The sequence below is a fragment of the Panicum hallii genome, chromosome 2, assembly GCF_002211085.1.
Source record: "Panicum hallii strain FIL2 chromosome 2, PHallii_v3.1, whole genome shotgun sequence".
NCBI classification, from domain to species: domain Eukaryota; kingdom Viridiplantae; phylum Streptophyta; class Magnoliopsida; order Poales; family Poaceae; genus Panicum; species Panicum hallii.
In genome coordinates, this window is record NC_038043.1 from 52,509,412 (window position 1) to 52,522,450 (window position 13,039).

General features: G+C 46.0%; 2 protein-coding genes across 2 annotated transcripts; one reads left to right on the forward strand and one right to left on the reverse strand.

The window, feature by feature from the left end:
• The first annotated feature begins 4,563 nt into the window (after window positions 1-4,563).
• LOC112881458 (zinc finger CCCH domain-containing protein 50-like) lies at window positions 4,564-7,512 on the forward strand. Its single transcript, XM_025946155.1, has 2 exons — window positions 4,564-4,774; window positions 5,040-7,512. Exon 2 carries the CDS (start codon window positions 5,072-5,074, stop codon window positions 7,088-7,090), a length of 2,019 nt encoding a protein of 672 aa, XP_025801940.1. The 5' UTR covers window positions 4,564-4,774; window positions 5,040-5,071; the 3' UTR covers window positions 7,091-7,512.
• Window positions 7,513-8,222: 710 nt separating this feature from the next.
• LOC112881725 (HVA22-like protein k) lies at window positions 8,223-12,956 on the reverse strand. The gene is made up of 8 exons (XM_025946556.1): window positions 12,748-12,956; window positions 11,796-11,854; window positions 11,278-11,375; window positions 10,465-10,516; window positions 9,972-10,035; window positions 9,194-9,289; window positions 9,043-9,115; window positions 8,223-8,712 (listed from the first exon to the last, which is right to left on the reverse strand). The coding sequence occupies exons 1-8, from the start codon at window positions 12,778-12,780 to the stop codon at window positions 8,597-8,599; spliced, it is 591 nt and encodes a 196-aa protein (XP_025802341.1). The 5' UTR covers window positions 12,781-12,956; the 3' UTR covers window positions 8,223-8,596.
• Between the last annotated feature and the right edge of the window lie 83 nt (window positions 12,957-13,039).

Sequence of the window (13,039 nt, forward strand, 5' to 3'; positions counted from 1 at the left end):
ACACACCCCTGCTACAAATCTAGTATTGCCCTCAATATGCCGGCGTGACGATCATGAATCAGGCAGACATCTTCCCTGTCCCGAACGACTTCAAGCTTAACCCGTTCCAGAAACCAGTACCAACTGTGTGTGTTCTCACTCTCAACAAAAGTAAAAACAACAGGAAGCAATTAATTATTTCCATCCACTCCAATAGCTATCAGCATTTGCAATCTATACTTCCCTATAAGAAAGGTCCCATCGATGCAAAAGAGAGGCCGGCAGTGTTGGAATGCGTTAATGCATGGATCCAAGCTGAAAAAGATCCGCTGCAATATGTAGGGCGGACCTTCTCCTCTGTCTAGAGTTTTCAGGTCATAATAGCTTTCCGGATTTCTCTGATATAGGACGGCCAGCAATCGAGGAACATTATCATATGCAGCCTCGAACGTACCAAACCTCATCTCTAGCACCTTTTGTTTTGCACTCCACGCCTTGTTGTACGAGATGGTATACTTGTACTTTTTCTTAATATACCTGATAATAGACTTTGGATCATATGACATGTTCTCTACTATCATCCCGTACATCTCATTTGCGATGTATTGCGATGTAAGGTTGCGATAGGTCTTCTGCACCCCCGGCAAATGACAAGTGTGCTGAGTGATAATTGAGCATTCCCAATAATCTTTCCATTTACCCTTATAGGCATGCACCCACCACGGATAACCCCCCTTCACACATACCACATCGTACTTACGAGATTTGCACTCGACTGTTTTAAATTCTCGCATAAGAGAGAGACCAACACTTAACAGCTTCCTTCACCTCTTCAATTGAGTGGTACCTCGCACCCTGGACAATTTCATTCTCCCTGCAATTCGAAGGCCCGCTACATCCGTCATCTATGACAAGATGACTGAAGTCGCTGCTTACCCATTCTTCGGGTACATCATCGTCATCATCAGACGAATCGGCATTCATTGCTTCATCCAATTCACGTTCTTCGTCTTGCAGCTGTTCAACAATAAAGGGTATGTTCTCCCTCTCATCAGCCACGCATTGAGGTGCTGCGGTATCACCTACCTCAATGTTTGCCTCCTCAACTTCTTCATCAATATTTTCATCCCCCGGAGCAGCTTCAATGTTTATCAAAGGGTTCTGGTGCACACTGACAAGGAGTACCAGTGGCCATTGCCAATGACTTGCATTTTGCAGATAAGTTAACCAGTGCTCGTTGCTTGGAAGTGGCATCAGCTCCCAGATCAAAGCGTGAGTGGTACGATTTATGATGCACTGAACACTCACACTGTGTGTCTCCTGATTAATCCTTAATCCGCTCATTAACCAGTTGCATAGGGATTCAAATATCCTCTTGTGCGGTCTGGTAATTTCTCTGACCGCACAGTTGAATTCACTTAAATCTACCCCATTCGGCCCATAAATCACATTTCCTTCTCTGTAATATATACTGAAAATACCCTTCTCGGAAGACATATCTGTCAATCATTAATAAACTAGTTATACTACATATTAATACACAACGACGATCCTAAGTTTCAGCGATTCTCAGACTATATTTTACAGATTGTAAACTATTCAGAATATAAATTATACTAAAAATAAATGAAAATACTAAAAACTATTCAAAATATAACTATTCTAAGAAATATTTCCTAAATTATAGTTATTTTCAAGTAATTATACGGCTAGAATGAGAATATACCTCCAAATCGACGTGTGAACAGAGCTTCGCCGCTTCCTCTTCTCTCTTCCTCTCCTCTCTTTCTTTTTTTCAGATTTTTACTGAATAAAATAAAATTTTTGGAGCAGGTTGGGGCTTATATAGCCGGGGGACCTCCCGCCCGACTAAAGGGCGGGATGCTCCTCAGGACCACATCCTGCCCGTTGGATGGGCGCGATGCCCCCGCAGGGACCTCTTCGCGAATTTCTTATATGCGAAGAGGCGCTCGGGGAACCTCCCGCCCGCTGGATGGGCGGGAGGTCCCCGGCCCCACGACTTCCGCCCGATCAGCGGGCGGGAGGTACCCATTTTTCAAAATGTTCCCAACCGCCACCCCTTTTTCCAATTTTATTTTTTTATCCGTTTTTTTAAAAAAAGTCGCCAAACTGAAGGTTGGGCTATGGTTTTACAACTCTTTTGTTGCGCACCCTCTCACGCACTCACTCAGCCTGATGGGATCATGGGATTTGATCATAAAACTGATCGTTTAGCCACTAAAAAATGATCGGTTTGTTTTTTGAATTATCCTTCTGATACACTAATTGCTGTACAAGGCAGGTACTGTATTTCTTCCTCTGTATATTGCGCGTTTATTTTCGAAGCCCCCTCTTAAAGCCAACACAAGCTTCTATAGTTAATAAACACATCCTAAAGTTCATTTGTAGTTTTTTCTTGGCCATTTTTAACTTATCACATCCTATTTTGGAGCATTACTAAAAGAAAATATTACATCTTAGTAGTCAGGAACGGGTGGAACACTTGCCAAAGATATTATTGTTACATCTTAGTAGTTCGGAGTGGATGAAACACTTGCACAAAAGTATTTTCTCTTAATTTAAGATGAAGATTGGCACACGTTTATTTAGTAAAAGCATAGGGGTACATGCCTCGTTACATATGTCCCATCACTATAAAACGTATGTAACCATCACTATAAAACGTACAAAAATAGAAAAACATCGCGTGCAGTAGAGCACGACCATAAATACTACTATTGGAGGTGAACATCCTCGATGAGGTTTAATGGCAAAGAAGATAAAGAAGGCTGACGGACAGGCACAAGAAAGCCATCTAAGAACTCTTCTAATGCTTCTCGGCTTAGGTTCTTGAAATGGTCTCTTTTGTCTTCGTCCTTGAGATTGAAGTTGGTTGAGGTACATTTCTCTTCCATGTCTTTGAATCAAACGCTCTTGAATCAACCCTTCAATATTAGGTTGTGTGCTTGATGATGACAATCGTAATAGGTACTTTCGGCGAGTAGTTCTTGCCACGTATTGGTAGCATGAAAGACACCTCAAAATCTTGAGCCAATGATTTGCAAGTTTCTTTAGCTTGAATGAAATTATTCTATGAGTAGCTAATGTTTGTTGCGATGTTATCTGTTATTTGCAACATAGTATTAGAAGTGAGAAAAGCTCAAATCGACAAAGAGAGGAAAAAAGAAGGAATATTAAAAAACCTTGTCGAAGGAAGCCTCGTAGATTCTTCCGCGGTTAAAGGTGGTGGTAAGAAAGCAGATAATCATAACCGCAACGAGAACAACGAGAAGACGCAACCGACGGCGAAATACCCAGATCATCGGAACTCTATCCAAGATGAAACTCAAGGAGGAAGAAGAAGGAATAAACTCTCCCTCACCTACGGGGGTATAGATGGTGTGAGGGAAGAATACCTTCTTTATGGTGTCTTAATGGTGATGTACATGGCGGTTAGTCCTACACAAATATATAAAAATTAATAATAAATGCTATGATATCTCTTATGTATGGCCTTAAGATGATAAAAGTTTTTAGACTTTGTGAAATTGGAATGAAAACTGATGATTGTAAGATAGTGATTTAAAATTGTTGCACTGTATAATCATGTGTAGGAGACGTATATGATACTTGTGATAGAACTTGTGTATAATGTGTATTTCCAACATGTTCTCTCAACAATACATTCGATCATGGTTTGGATTGCTCGTGTCTCCAACATATTATCTCTCCGCAAGATTTGAATCCATCATTCCCGGATTTGCTCCTCCAGCACCGTGTTTGACTGGCAGACCTGAAACCGTTCCGTCATTGCCGCGACGGTTTCCATTCCGCCCGTCTCGTCCCCGGTCCCGCTCCGGCAGCCACCGACAGGTAGGGGCCACCCGTCAGCCCCGAGATTTGACCGCTGTCCTTGGCTCCGCCACGGGGCCCACCCCTCCTCCCTTCCCCCACCGGCTCGCGCGGACCTCGCCAACCCCGCATCCAATCCACCTCTGCGGCCCCACTCGAGCTCCCGACGCGTCCGCGCGCTCCCTGGATCAAGCCCACCGCGCCCTGGGTCCACGCCCACGTTTGGCACATTCGTGCGCGTCGGAGGCCGGTCCATGCATCCGGCCCAGGCGACGGCACCGACGACCTTTCCGCGCGCCGACCTCCCCCGTACCGCGACGCAGATGCAACCGAGGCTTTCGGCGCCGAATCTCCCGTCCACCACCTGCCCGGGCGATCCCTGGCCGTCCGTGCCGCGAGCCGACGGCCGGATGGGGCTCCACCGCGGCACGTGGCGGGCGCGCAGCGGCAGCCACCCCCCGCGGCCTCTCCCCCGACCCCACTGCGACGCGAGCGGTCCGCACCACGCACCGGCACCCGGCTGTTTGAATCCCGCGCGGGCCCCACCTGCAGTAAATTCTCCTGCATAAATCCCCGGCCGATCCGCACCCTCTCTACGCTCAACCACACGCATGACAAGCGGCCCCACAGGATGCAGACACCCACTTGTCAGCGAGACGTTTTGGACAGCGGACTGGACGAAGCAGGACGTGGTGCTCGAGGAATAAGACAAGTTACCTCCACCTCACCACCGCCAGTAAACTGCGAGTCCTCCTTGCTCCGTCGCCCTCTGTCTCCTCTCCTCACATCTCCCCTCTCTCACTGCCGTTCCCCAAAGCAGTTTCGGCTTCTCTTCTCGGGCGAGGGGGAGGCCGGCGGCGGCGACCTTCGCGAGGACAGAAGGGAAGGGGCGCGTTGGATCCCGCTGGGTTGGATTGGATTGGGATCGGATCACCGTGGGCAGGTAATACTGCTCGTTAATTGCTTTCCTTTCTCGCGTCGATCCGGGGGCTTCGAATCGGTGAGATTGCTCCCGATTCAATCCGGATTGGATAGCCTGATTTCTTTCCAAGGAGCGGGTGCTCGGATTCTAGGAGTTCGTTTCCCCTCCTTTCCATTTTCTTGCCTTCCTTATTTGATGATTTCTTGATCCCGTTTCTGAGCTATATATCTCCGGGCCCCCCGTCTTGCTGAATCTAGCTAAGCTCGCCGTCTTGCCGTGGATGCAGATGCGCTGAGCTCCTGCCGGGCAGAGTGAGCTATGGGCGACCTTGCTGATCTCGCGTGCGCGGGCGAGGCCGCGCGCTCGCATCTCGCCGGCGGCGGCCGCCGGGACCTGCTGGCGGAGCTGCTGGAGCTCGCGGCGGCGGACGACGCCGCGGGGTTCCGGGAGAAGCTCGCGGCGGCAGGCGGCGATGCGGAGCTGGCGGACGGGGTCGGTCTGTGGTACGGCCGGAGCAAGGCGTACGAGCCGCGCACGCCGCTGATGGTGGCGGCGACGTACGGCAGCGCGGAGGTGGTGGCGCTGCTGCTCGGCCTGGGATGTGTCGACGTCAACCGGCGCCCGGGCATCGACGGCGCTACCCCGCTGCACTGCGCCGCCTCCGGCGGCTCGCGGAACGCCGTCGCCATCGTCAAGGTACTCCTGGCTGCCGGCGCCGACCCGGTCATTCCCGACGCCACCGGCCGCTTCCCTGCCGACGTCATCCTGGCTCCTCCTGCTTCACCGGACGCCTTGGGCGATCTGGAGATGCTCCTTGGTCGCCGCCGAGGTCTAGCTGTCACGACCTCGGTACCATCGGGCTCGTCCTCCCCGCCGCTCTCGTCCTCGCCGGATGAGGGCAACAGGTCGCCATCCACGCGGTCATCTTCGTTGTCCCCGATCACCGTGGACCGTGCCAAGAAGGAGTACCCGGTGGATCCGACGCTGCCAGACATCAAGAGCAGCGTCTATGCCTCCGACGAGTTCCGCATGTTCGCATTCAAGGTGCGGCCCTGCTCCAGGGCCTACTCGCATGACTGGACCGAGTGTCCGTTCGTGCACCCCGGCGAGAACGCCCGCCGCCGGGACCCCCGCAAGCACCCGTACACTGCTGTGCCCTGCCCCAACTTCCGCCGCCCTGGTGGCTGCCCCAGCGGTGATAGTTGCGAGTTCTCCCATGGTGTGTTCGAGAGCTGGCTCCACCCGTCGCAGTACCGCACAAGGCTCTGCAAGGAGGGCGCAGCTTGTGCCCGCCGCATCTGCTTCTTCGCCCATGATGAAGATGAGCTCCGCCATGTGCCTCACAATAGTGGTGCAGGTTTGCTGTCTCCCCGTGCCTCTTCATCTATTGACATGACTGCTGCTGCTGCTCTTGGGCTGCTACCTGGATCTCCTACCAGGCACTTTGTGCCAACCCCTCTGTCGCCATCTGCCACCAACAATGGTGGAGGTGCTGCTGCTCATTGGCTCCAAGGTAGCAGGCTGCGTTCTTCTTTCAATCCAAGGGATGCACAGGCTGATGACCTTGGCGCGCTCCTGGAATGGGAATCACAATACCTTGGAGCGCTCAGCCTCCCACAAAACAGCCGATCCCAGCCCCGTCTTTCTACTGGTCTGAGCATTCGGCCAACAGCAATTGCTCCATCTAACCTCGAAGAGATGTATGCTTCAGACATGGCAATGTCACCAAGGTTCACTAATGACCAAAGTCACTCAGTCTACTCACCAGCACACAAATCAGCCCTCCTAAACAAGTTTCATCAACAAAAGGGCCTCCTGTCACCTGTTAATACCAACAGGATGTACTCTCCAAGGGGTCTCGATCCGTCAATTATTCATTCTCCATTTGGTGGTATGTCTCCTCGGTCCCCTCGGACCATGGAGCCAACATCTCCCCTAAGTGCCCGTGTTGGAGCTACTGTCACACAGCGTGATATGTTTGATCATTTCTCGTCCGTGAACAAGCATCAGTTGCCATCTGTTGGTTCGCCACGGAATCTTAATGCTTCATGGAGCAACATTGGTACCCCAAAGAGTAAGGTTGACTGGGGTATTGACAATGAGGAGCTGGTCCGTTTGAGGCATCCTGCTCAACCAGGAGCTGCAGAAGAGGAGCCAGATGTGTCATGGGTGCAGTCACTGGTGAACAATGCTGAGCTGAATGGCAAGCGGGGTGAAATGGCAGGCATGGCCTCTGGACCGATGAGTAGGCCTGACCTGAGCAGTCAGGGTGATTCAGTGGATCAGACGATGATTGCTTCTTGGCTTGAGCAGCAGATGCACTTGGAGCCGAAATAACTGTCAAGGGAGGCCTTTTACTGCTAAGGTGGACGAAACCTTCATTTTGCTGGATTAGTTACCGAAGAATAGTTATTTGTCCTAGTAAATAATAATATTCTTTTGTATTCTTGAAATTTTTGTTCGCAAAAGTCAGAGATGGTGGTCCTCAGCAAAGCATTCGGTCAGAGATTGGTAGCTGAAAGCAGCTGCCCAGTATTGGTAAACGACCTGTTACTTTGGAGGTCCTAACTAGTATTCTTTTCATTAGTTCAGATGAGGTAAAATTCATATGGTCCACCATGAGTCAATAGTAATTGTGTTGATCTCTGTAACAAAAGAGATTATAGTTCTTTTCCCCTCATTTATCAATGAATGATTTCATGAAAACATCAATAATTCCAATTTGTTGTTCCTCAGGTTAATACATCTGTACTTTCATATTTCCTTGTTTGATTGATCCTCCGTTGAATACTACTGGCTGTGAAAATGGTCCATTATGAAAGAAGTCCGTGTTCCTGTTGATTCCTGTTGATTTTGTTATGAGAGTCCCAAGTTTGGACCCAACTCTAGCTGTGCAGAACTGTGTGTGTAACCAAAATGCGGGTATATGAGAAGTGTGTAGAATTTTCTTCTGCTGCAACTATTTTCTGAAAGACAAATGCAAATTGCATTTCATAAGGGTAATGAGTTGAAGGACCACTACAATCAATTTCTGTTTCTAAATAAAAATATCATGGACTACATAATGCCTTTCGAATTTGTAGAACAATTGCTGAGATGATTTAACCTGGTACGTGGCGTATGACATGTCCGTTGAACGAAAAATGGGTCAAGACTCAATAGGGCATCCGCCTTCCCAACAGAAAGGTGAGCTCGGCTAACGTCAAAAGCAACACACCGTTTTGGTACATAGCGAGTTCGTTCAACAACCATCACGTGGCGCTGTTTCAGCAAATTCCAAATCGGGATTTGCTACGATCATCAATGTATTCCTAGTTACCAGCAAATTGAGAACATGCTGATTCAGCTTAACCACATCAGTCTATGCATACATAAATATATACCAGATCAAGGAAAACATACACAAGTGATGTTTCGAAACATGCAAGCAGGAACACAGATGTGACCTAATAACAGACGGCAACCCAGCGACCACGAATTCATGCTTTAGATCAAGCTTGTTCATTTCAGGCCTCAAATTGCTCTAACGTAAAAGATGACACAAATCAAGATGATGAAAAAGAGAACAGGCAACGTCTGGACATGGAACTGCATCTCACACCTCAGGCATATTTATAATGTAGACAAATGAATGCTGCAGATTTGTCCAACACCCATTTAAGTGGCTATAGATTATACTTATCTAGCTAAAACTAAAAACATAGTTTCTAAGTTTAGCCTTTCAGGAATGGTCGTATTCACAATCCAAACAAGCTGGATGACCTGAATGGGCACTTCTGTAGCACATCTAACGATATGGCATTTGCTTCGCCAGAGAAATTGAGCGGTGATAGCAAGTTCAGTTCAAGTCTCAGATCCCAACCCACCAGCTTCTTCAGTTGCAGTTGGATTCGGACCTTCAATTGCATTAATCGCTTGCGGTTCATCAGGTTGGTCGAGGCCATTTACAATGTAGTTTGCTGTCACAAACATATAAGCAGCATAAATTGGTTTTCCATGAAATCCAAATTCTAGTCACAAAGCATGATTGACATATGAAGTCATGTTGAGGGCACAAGCAGATAGTTGTTACATTGCAGTAGTGAACTAACAGCATGTCATGCAATCATATGAGACCAAAAGAATATCAACCTTAACATGTTGATATCCAAATTGTAACCAGAACCTTATTATTTATGGCCTAAACCCATTTAGCAATTCTTTTACATCTTTTCCTGCACGGTTAGCTTTGTCTGTACAAGTATGCCATGTTCCTTAGTCTGTCATACAGGGTCTTTCCAGTTCTATACCTGTGGTAGCACCTCTGATGGCCATGTTCTCTATAAAACGAATTTCATCTTCATGGCTGCTGACAAACTTCGTCTGGTTTTGTACAGTATTACTTTCGTCAGTTCATATCCATGGAGGAGAATATATCATGATGATAAAAAGCACACTTACAAGTTCCTTTGACAGAATATTCAGAAATCTATCAATTTTTGCTTGATGTTTCAGGAAAAATGGACGTAGGTATTTTTTGTATACATGCTTGGATCCCTGAAAGTAAAAGAACACAGCTATCAGTAAACCAAAGGTCACGAATTCTACGAGCATCTCCAGCAGTTCCCCACTAAACATCTCCCAATAAGGTAGTATTGGAATGTCCCAATACCACTTTCATAGGTTATTGGGAGAGATGCTTTTACAGTTCCCCAATCATCTCATCCCAATACAACTAACATATTAGGAGAGTCAAAATTCTCCCTTTGAGGGGAGTTGGGGTGAAATATTGGGACAAACCACTAATTATTGGGAAAAGGGAGAGATTTTGGGGAACTGCTGGAGTATATCTTCTTCCCAATATTGTAAGTTTATTGGGGAAAGGGAGACTGCTGGAGATGCTCTACAGCAAGCACCAAAACAGTTAAGACTCTAGTAAAATGAGTTCAGAAGGCAGCATGAATCTTGCCACAAGAAAACATGGATATGATGTTAATAAAAAGGAAAACATATACAAAGCTGTAGTCTTGAAGTTATCGACAAACTCCCACTACAAGATAAAACTTGAATGGGTCAAGCAACAAAGCTCTTGAGAGTAGAACAGGAAATAAGATTGGGGCAATGCGAAGAAGTCTGCGATATCATGGATTTCAGCTAAAGTCATATCACAAGAAGGTAAGTGGTAGAGTTGAGCCTACCAGAAATTTGGAGAAGAGGATGGAGGGCAAGGGACACTTACCCCGTTTGAAGGGAACTGGAGCCACACAAGGATAGCAAACTTCACATGATAATAGAGAGGAACACTGGAGAACAGCAATAGACACATGTTCAAATAGTATCTAGATGAATAGCACGATGAATAACAAGGAAAGTTACTTATGGAAAATATAAAGCACAGTAATAAAGTGCACAGACAATGCTATGAAATGAGAATGCCATTAGGGGAAATAGAATGATACTCTGCCAAATGTAAAGCACAATAAATGCAACAAGTTGCTGAAGGGTTTTCTTAACTCAAAAGGAAAGACTCTTAATGCATCATTTTCTAACAGATTTTCTAACCAGAAGTTTTTTCAAGGTAGCAAGTGTACATGGAATCTAATGCAAAGTTGCAGAACCAAATGCTCACTGAATACTGTCATTGCTTCATGGTGTGCACACATGCCAACAAACAAGAAATAGTTATTCAACAATAAACATTCAAAAAACTCAATAGAATCAGATATCCATACCTTGAAAGAAGCTTATCTGCAAAGACTTCAGCAATGCTAAAGGATCCATATGCTGCAAAAACATTTTGACATTCAGATCCAATGTTACAAGCAACAAGCAATGAAGTACCGCAGACATGGACCAAAATACAGACAACAGCTATTTTTAAATTTGTTCATTTGATTCCAGCTGCACTAAAAATTTTCTCATTCTTATACTATTAACGCCCTGGTTGGATGCAAAATATTTTTGGAGTTTCTGAAAAATACTAAAGTGTTGCCAGCTAATTGGGTTTTGAAGAAACTATGAGGTGTTTGGATATAATAAATCTTTTAGTTTTAGAAACCCTAGTCTTTCTAGAATTTTAGAAACTTGAATCCGGACATCTTTTTTCTAAACTGTGGTATTAGATGGCTCTGGTCTTCAAAACTGTAGTTTCTTTAGACCATGGTTCTTGGAAACCATGACATCGAAACAGGTCCCAACTCCCAAGTCTACAACTCATCAACCGCAGTAGCATTTTAAATCATGCTGAGACGATAGGGCAAATTGCTGTCTTCCATGCAATATTATTCTGCATAGCGCATATACTATTTCATTGGTATGAACATCTTTCTTATTAAAAATAATTGAATCATTTCAACTGGATCTAGAAGACTTCTTATATATTGCATGCAACCAGATAAATAGCTCCATAAAGTAGAACAACATATGTTGCAATTTTTCTCCATAATGCAAATATAGCAATAGTTTGTACAGCATTTTCATCAATGCTAAAAGAAGTTGATTACGTAATATGAAAAATTACTAAAAAGGTTCATCTCATTACAGACCTGCCCAATACAAGAGCAACCGCTCTTTCTCTTTTTCATCCTTCTTCTCTATAGCTCTGAAAGTGGAGTATACAGGTAGACCAATCCCCACGGCACAACTGCACCAACATGAAATGAGAATAAAAAACCTCAACTACGTAATTTTTCAAAAAAGGAATTGCCAGAATAGTATATTTTTGTTTATTACATCAATTAAGACCAGCAGGTGTTTCGCATATAAAAAAAATGTTGTAGTTACAGAAGATGCCCATCCCACATAGGTTGAAGTTGTTGCTAATATAAAAAATATGATTATCACCAGCATTACCTGTTTGTAAAATATATATAGATCGGATACACTGAAATTTATGTACATCTGTCTGTTCATTTACCAGTTCATTGCAGAGACTATCTTATAGGCACATAATAAGCTGTCGATCTTTTCAATTATAAAAAGCTTCCAACTTCCAGGAAGCACAACACAGAGATAAACAACATGATACCACAACACAATAAATTTTACAAAATTTAAGAAGTACCTGGCTGTACGGATGACTACATTAGAGCTTAGTGGCGCCAATAAGAGCCGCAAACCCACCTGCAGAAGTTTTAACACAAAACATCAATAACTGTTGGTTCGACCATTAAATTTTGGATCATAGGATAAAAGCCACCAGAAAAATGAAGAATATTTAGAAAAAAGCAGGTAGAGCAAGATATTCTTGGCGAATGAGTAGGTCCAGGTGTTACAAACTTGCTACACAAAAGGTATCTTAATTGAATTCATGCGCACAATAGAAATGCGCCAAACCCAAAATAAATCTGAACACACTAAAAACACAGAAGTCCCTTCCACTCTGTCAGCTTTGGCGAGTATGAGCATATTACCAGGTGGGTTTGTACCTCGAATTAGCTCACATGATGACTGATAAATGGATTAATATAGAAATACTTGAAACTCGTAATTTCTCCCAATGCAATAGACATTTTGAGTTATGCTCCTGTAATACTAATGTTCTAGTGCAATGCTCTTGTAACTAACATGAGGACAAAATCCACTGCAAGAGCAAGGGTAGTTCCAGAACAACTGTCTCCGTTCTCCCACAACTCAATGCAGTGCTTCAGTGTGAAAGAAAAGTTCGGGGTACATTAGATTCGCAGGTAAAGACAACCATACTTGGCGCAATCCCATTGACGTTACGGGCGCTTGATAAAAAAACAAACAGAAGATCCCCGTGTGCCACAATCTGCCACAACCTTTCGGTTCAAAGCCTAAACGCGATTCACCCGCGCCCTAACCCAATCTGCACATTCGTCCCCCCATGCCCCAACCCAAACCCAGTTGACAAACAAAACAATCACGACCAATAGCATAGCCGAAGCGACAACGACATCTCCAAACCCTCCGACGAACACGCGGGAGCCAGATCGCGCGAGCGGCTCAGGTGATCCAGGTTTTCCGTAGGAAAGCGGAGCGGGACGAGCGCGTACCTCGCCGGAGATGGCGGGGGCGAGGAGAGCCATGGGTCGCCGCGGAGGAGGAGGAGGAGGAGGACGCGGGGCTACTAGTCGGTGCGCGAACCGCGGCGCCGCAGCGGCTGCCTTCAGGCCGAGGTGTCCGCGGCGATTTGGGCTCTGCGCGGCGGGAGGGAGGGGGGAGGCGGCTGGGACTTCACGCGACGGCTGCAACGTGAAAGCCGGGGAGGGGCAAAAGCGGTTAGCGCTTCGGTCTATTTACGATTGGGTCCCTGACCTGTCCATGATTATCACGAGCGGTCCGGTT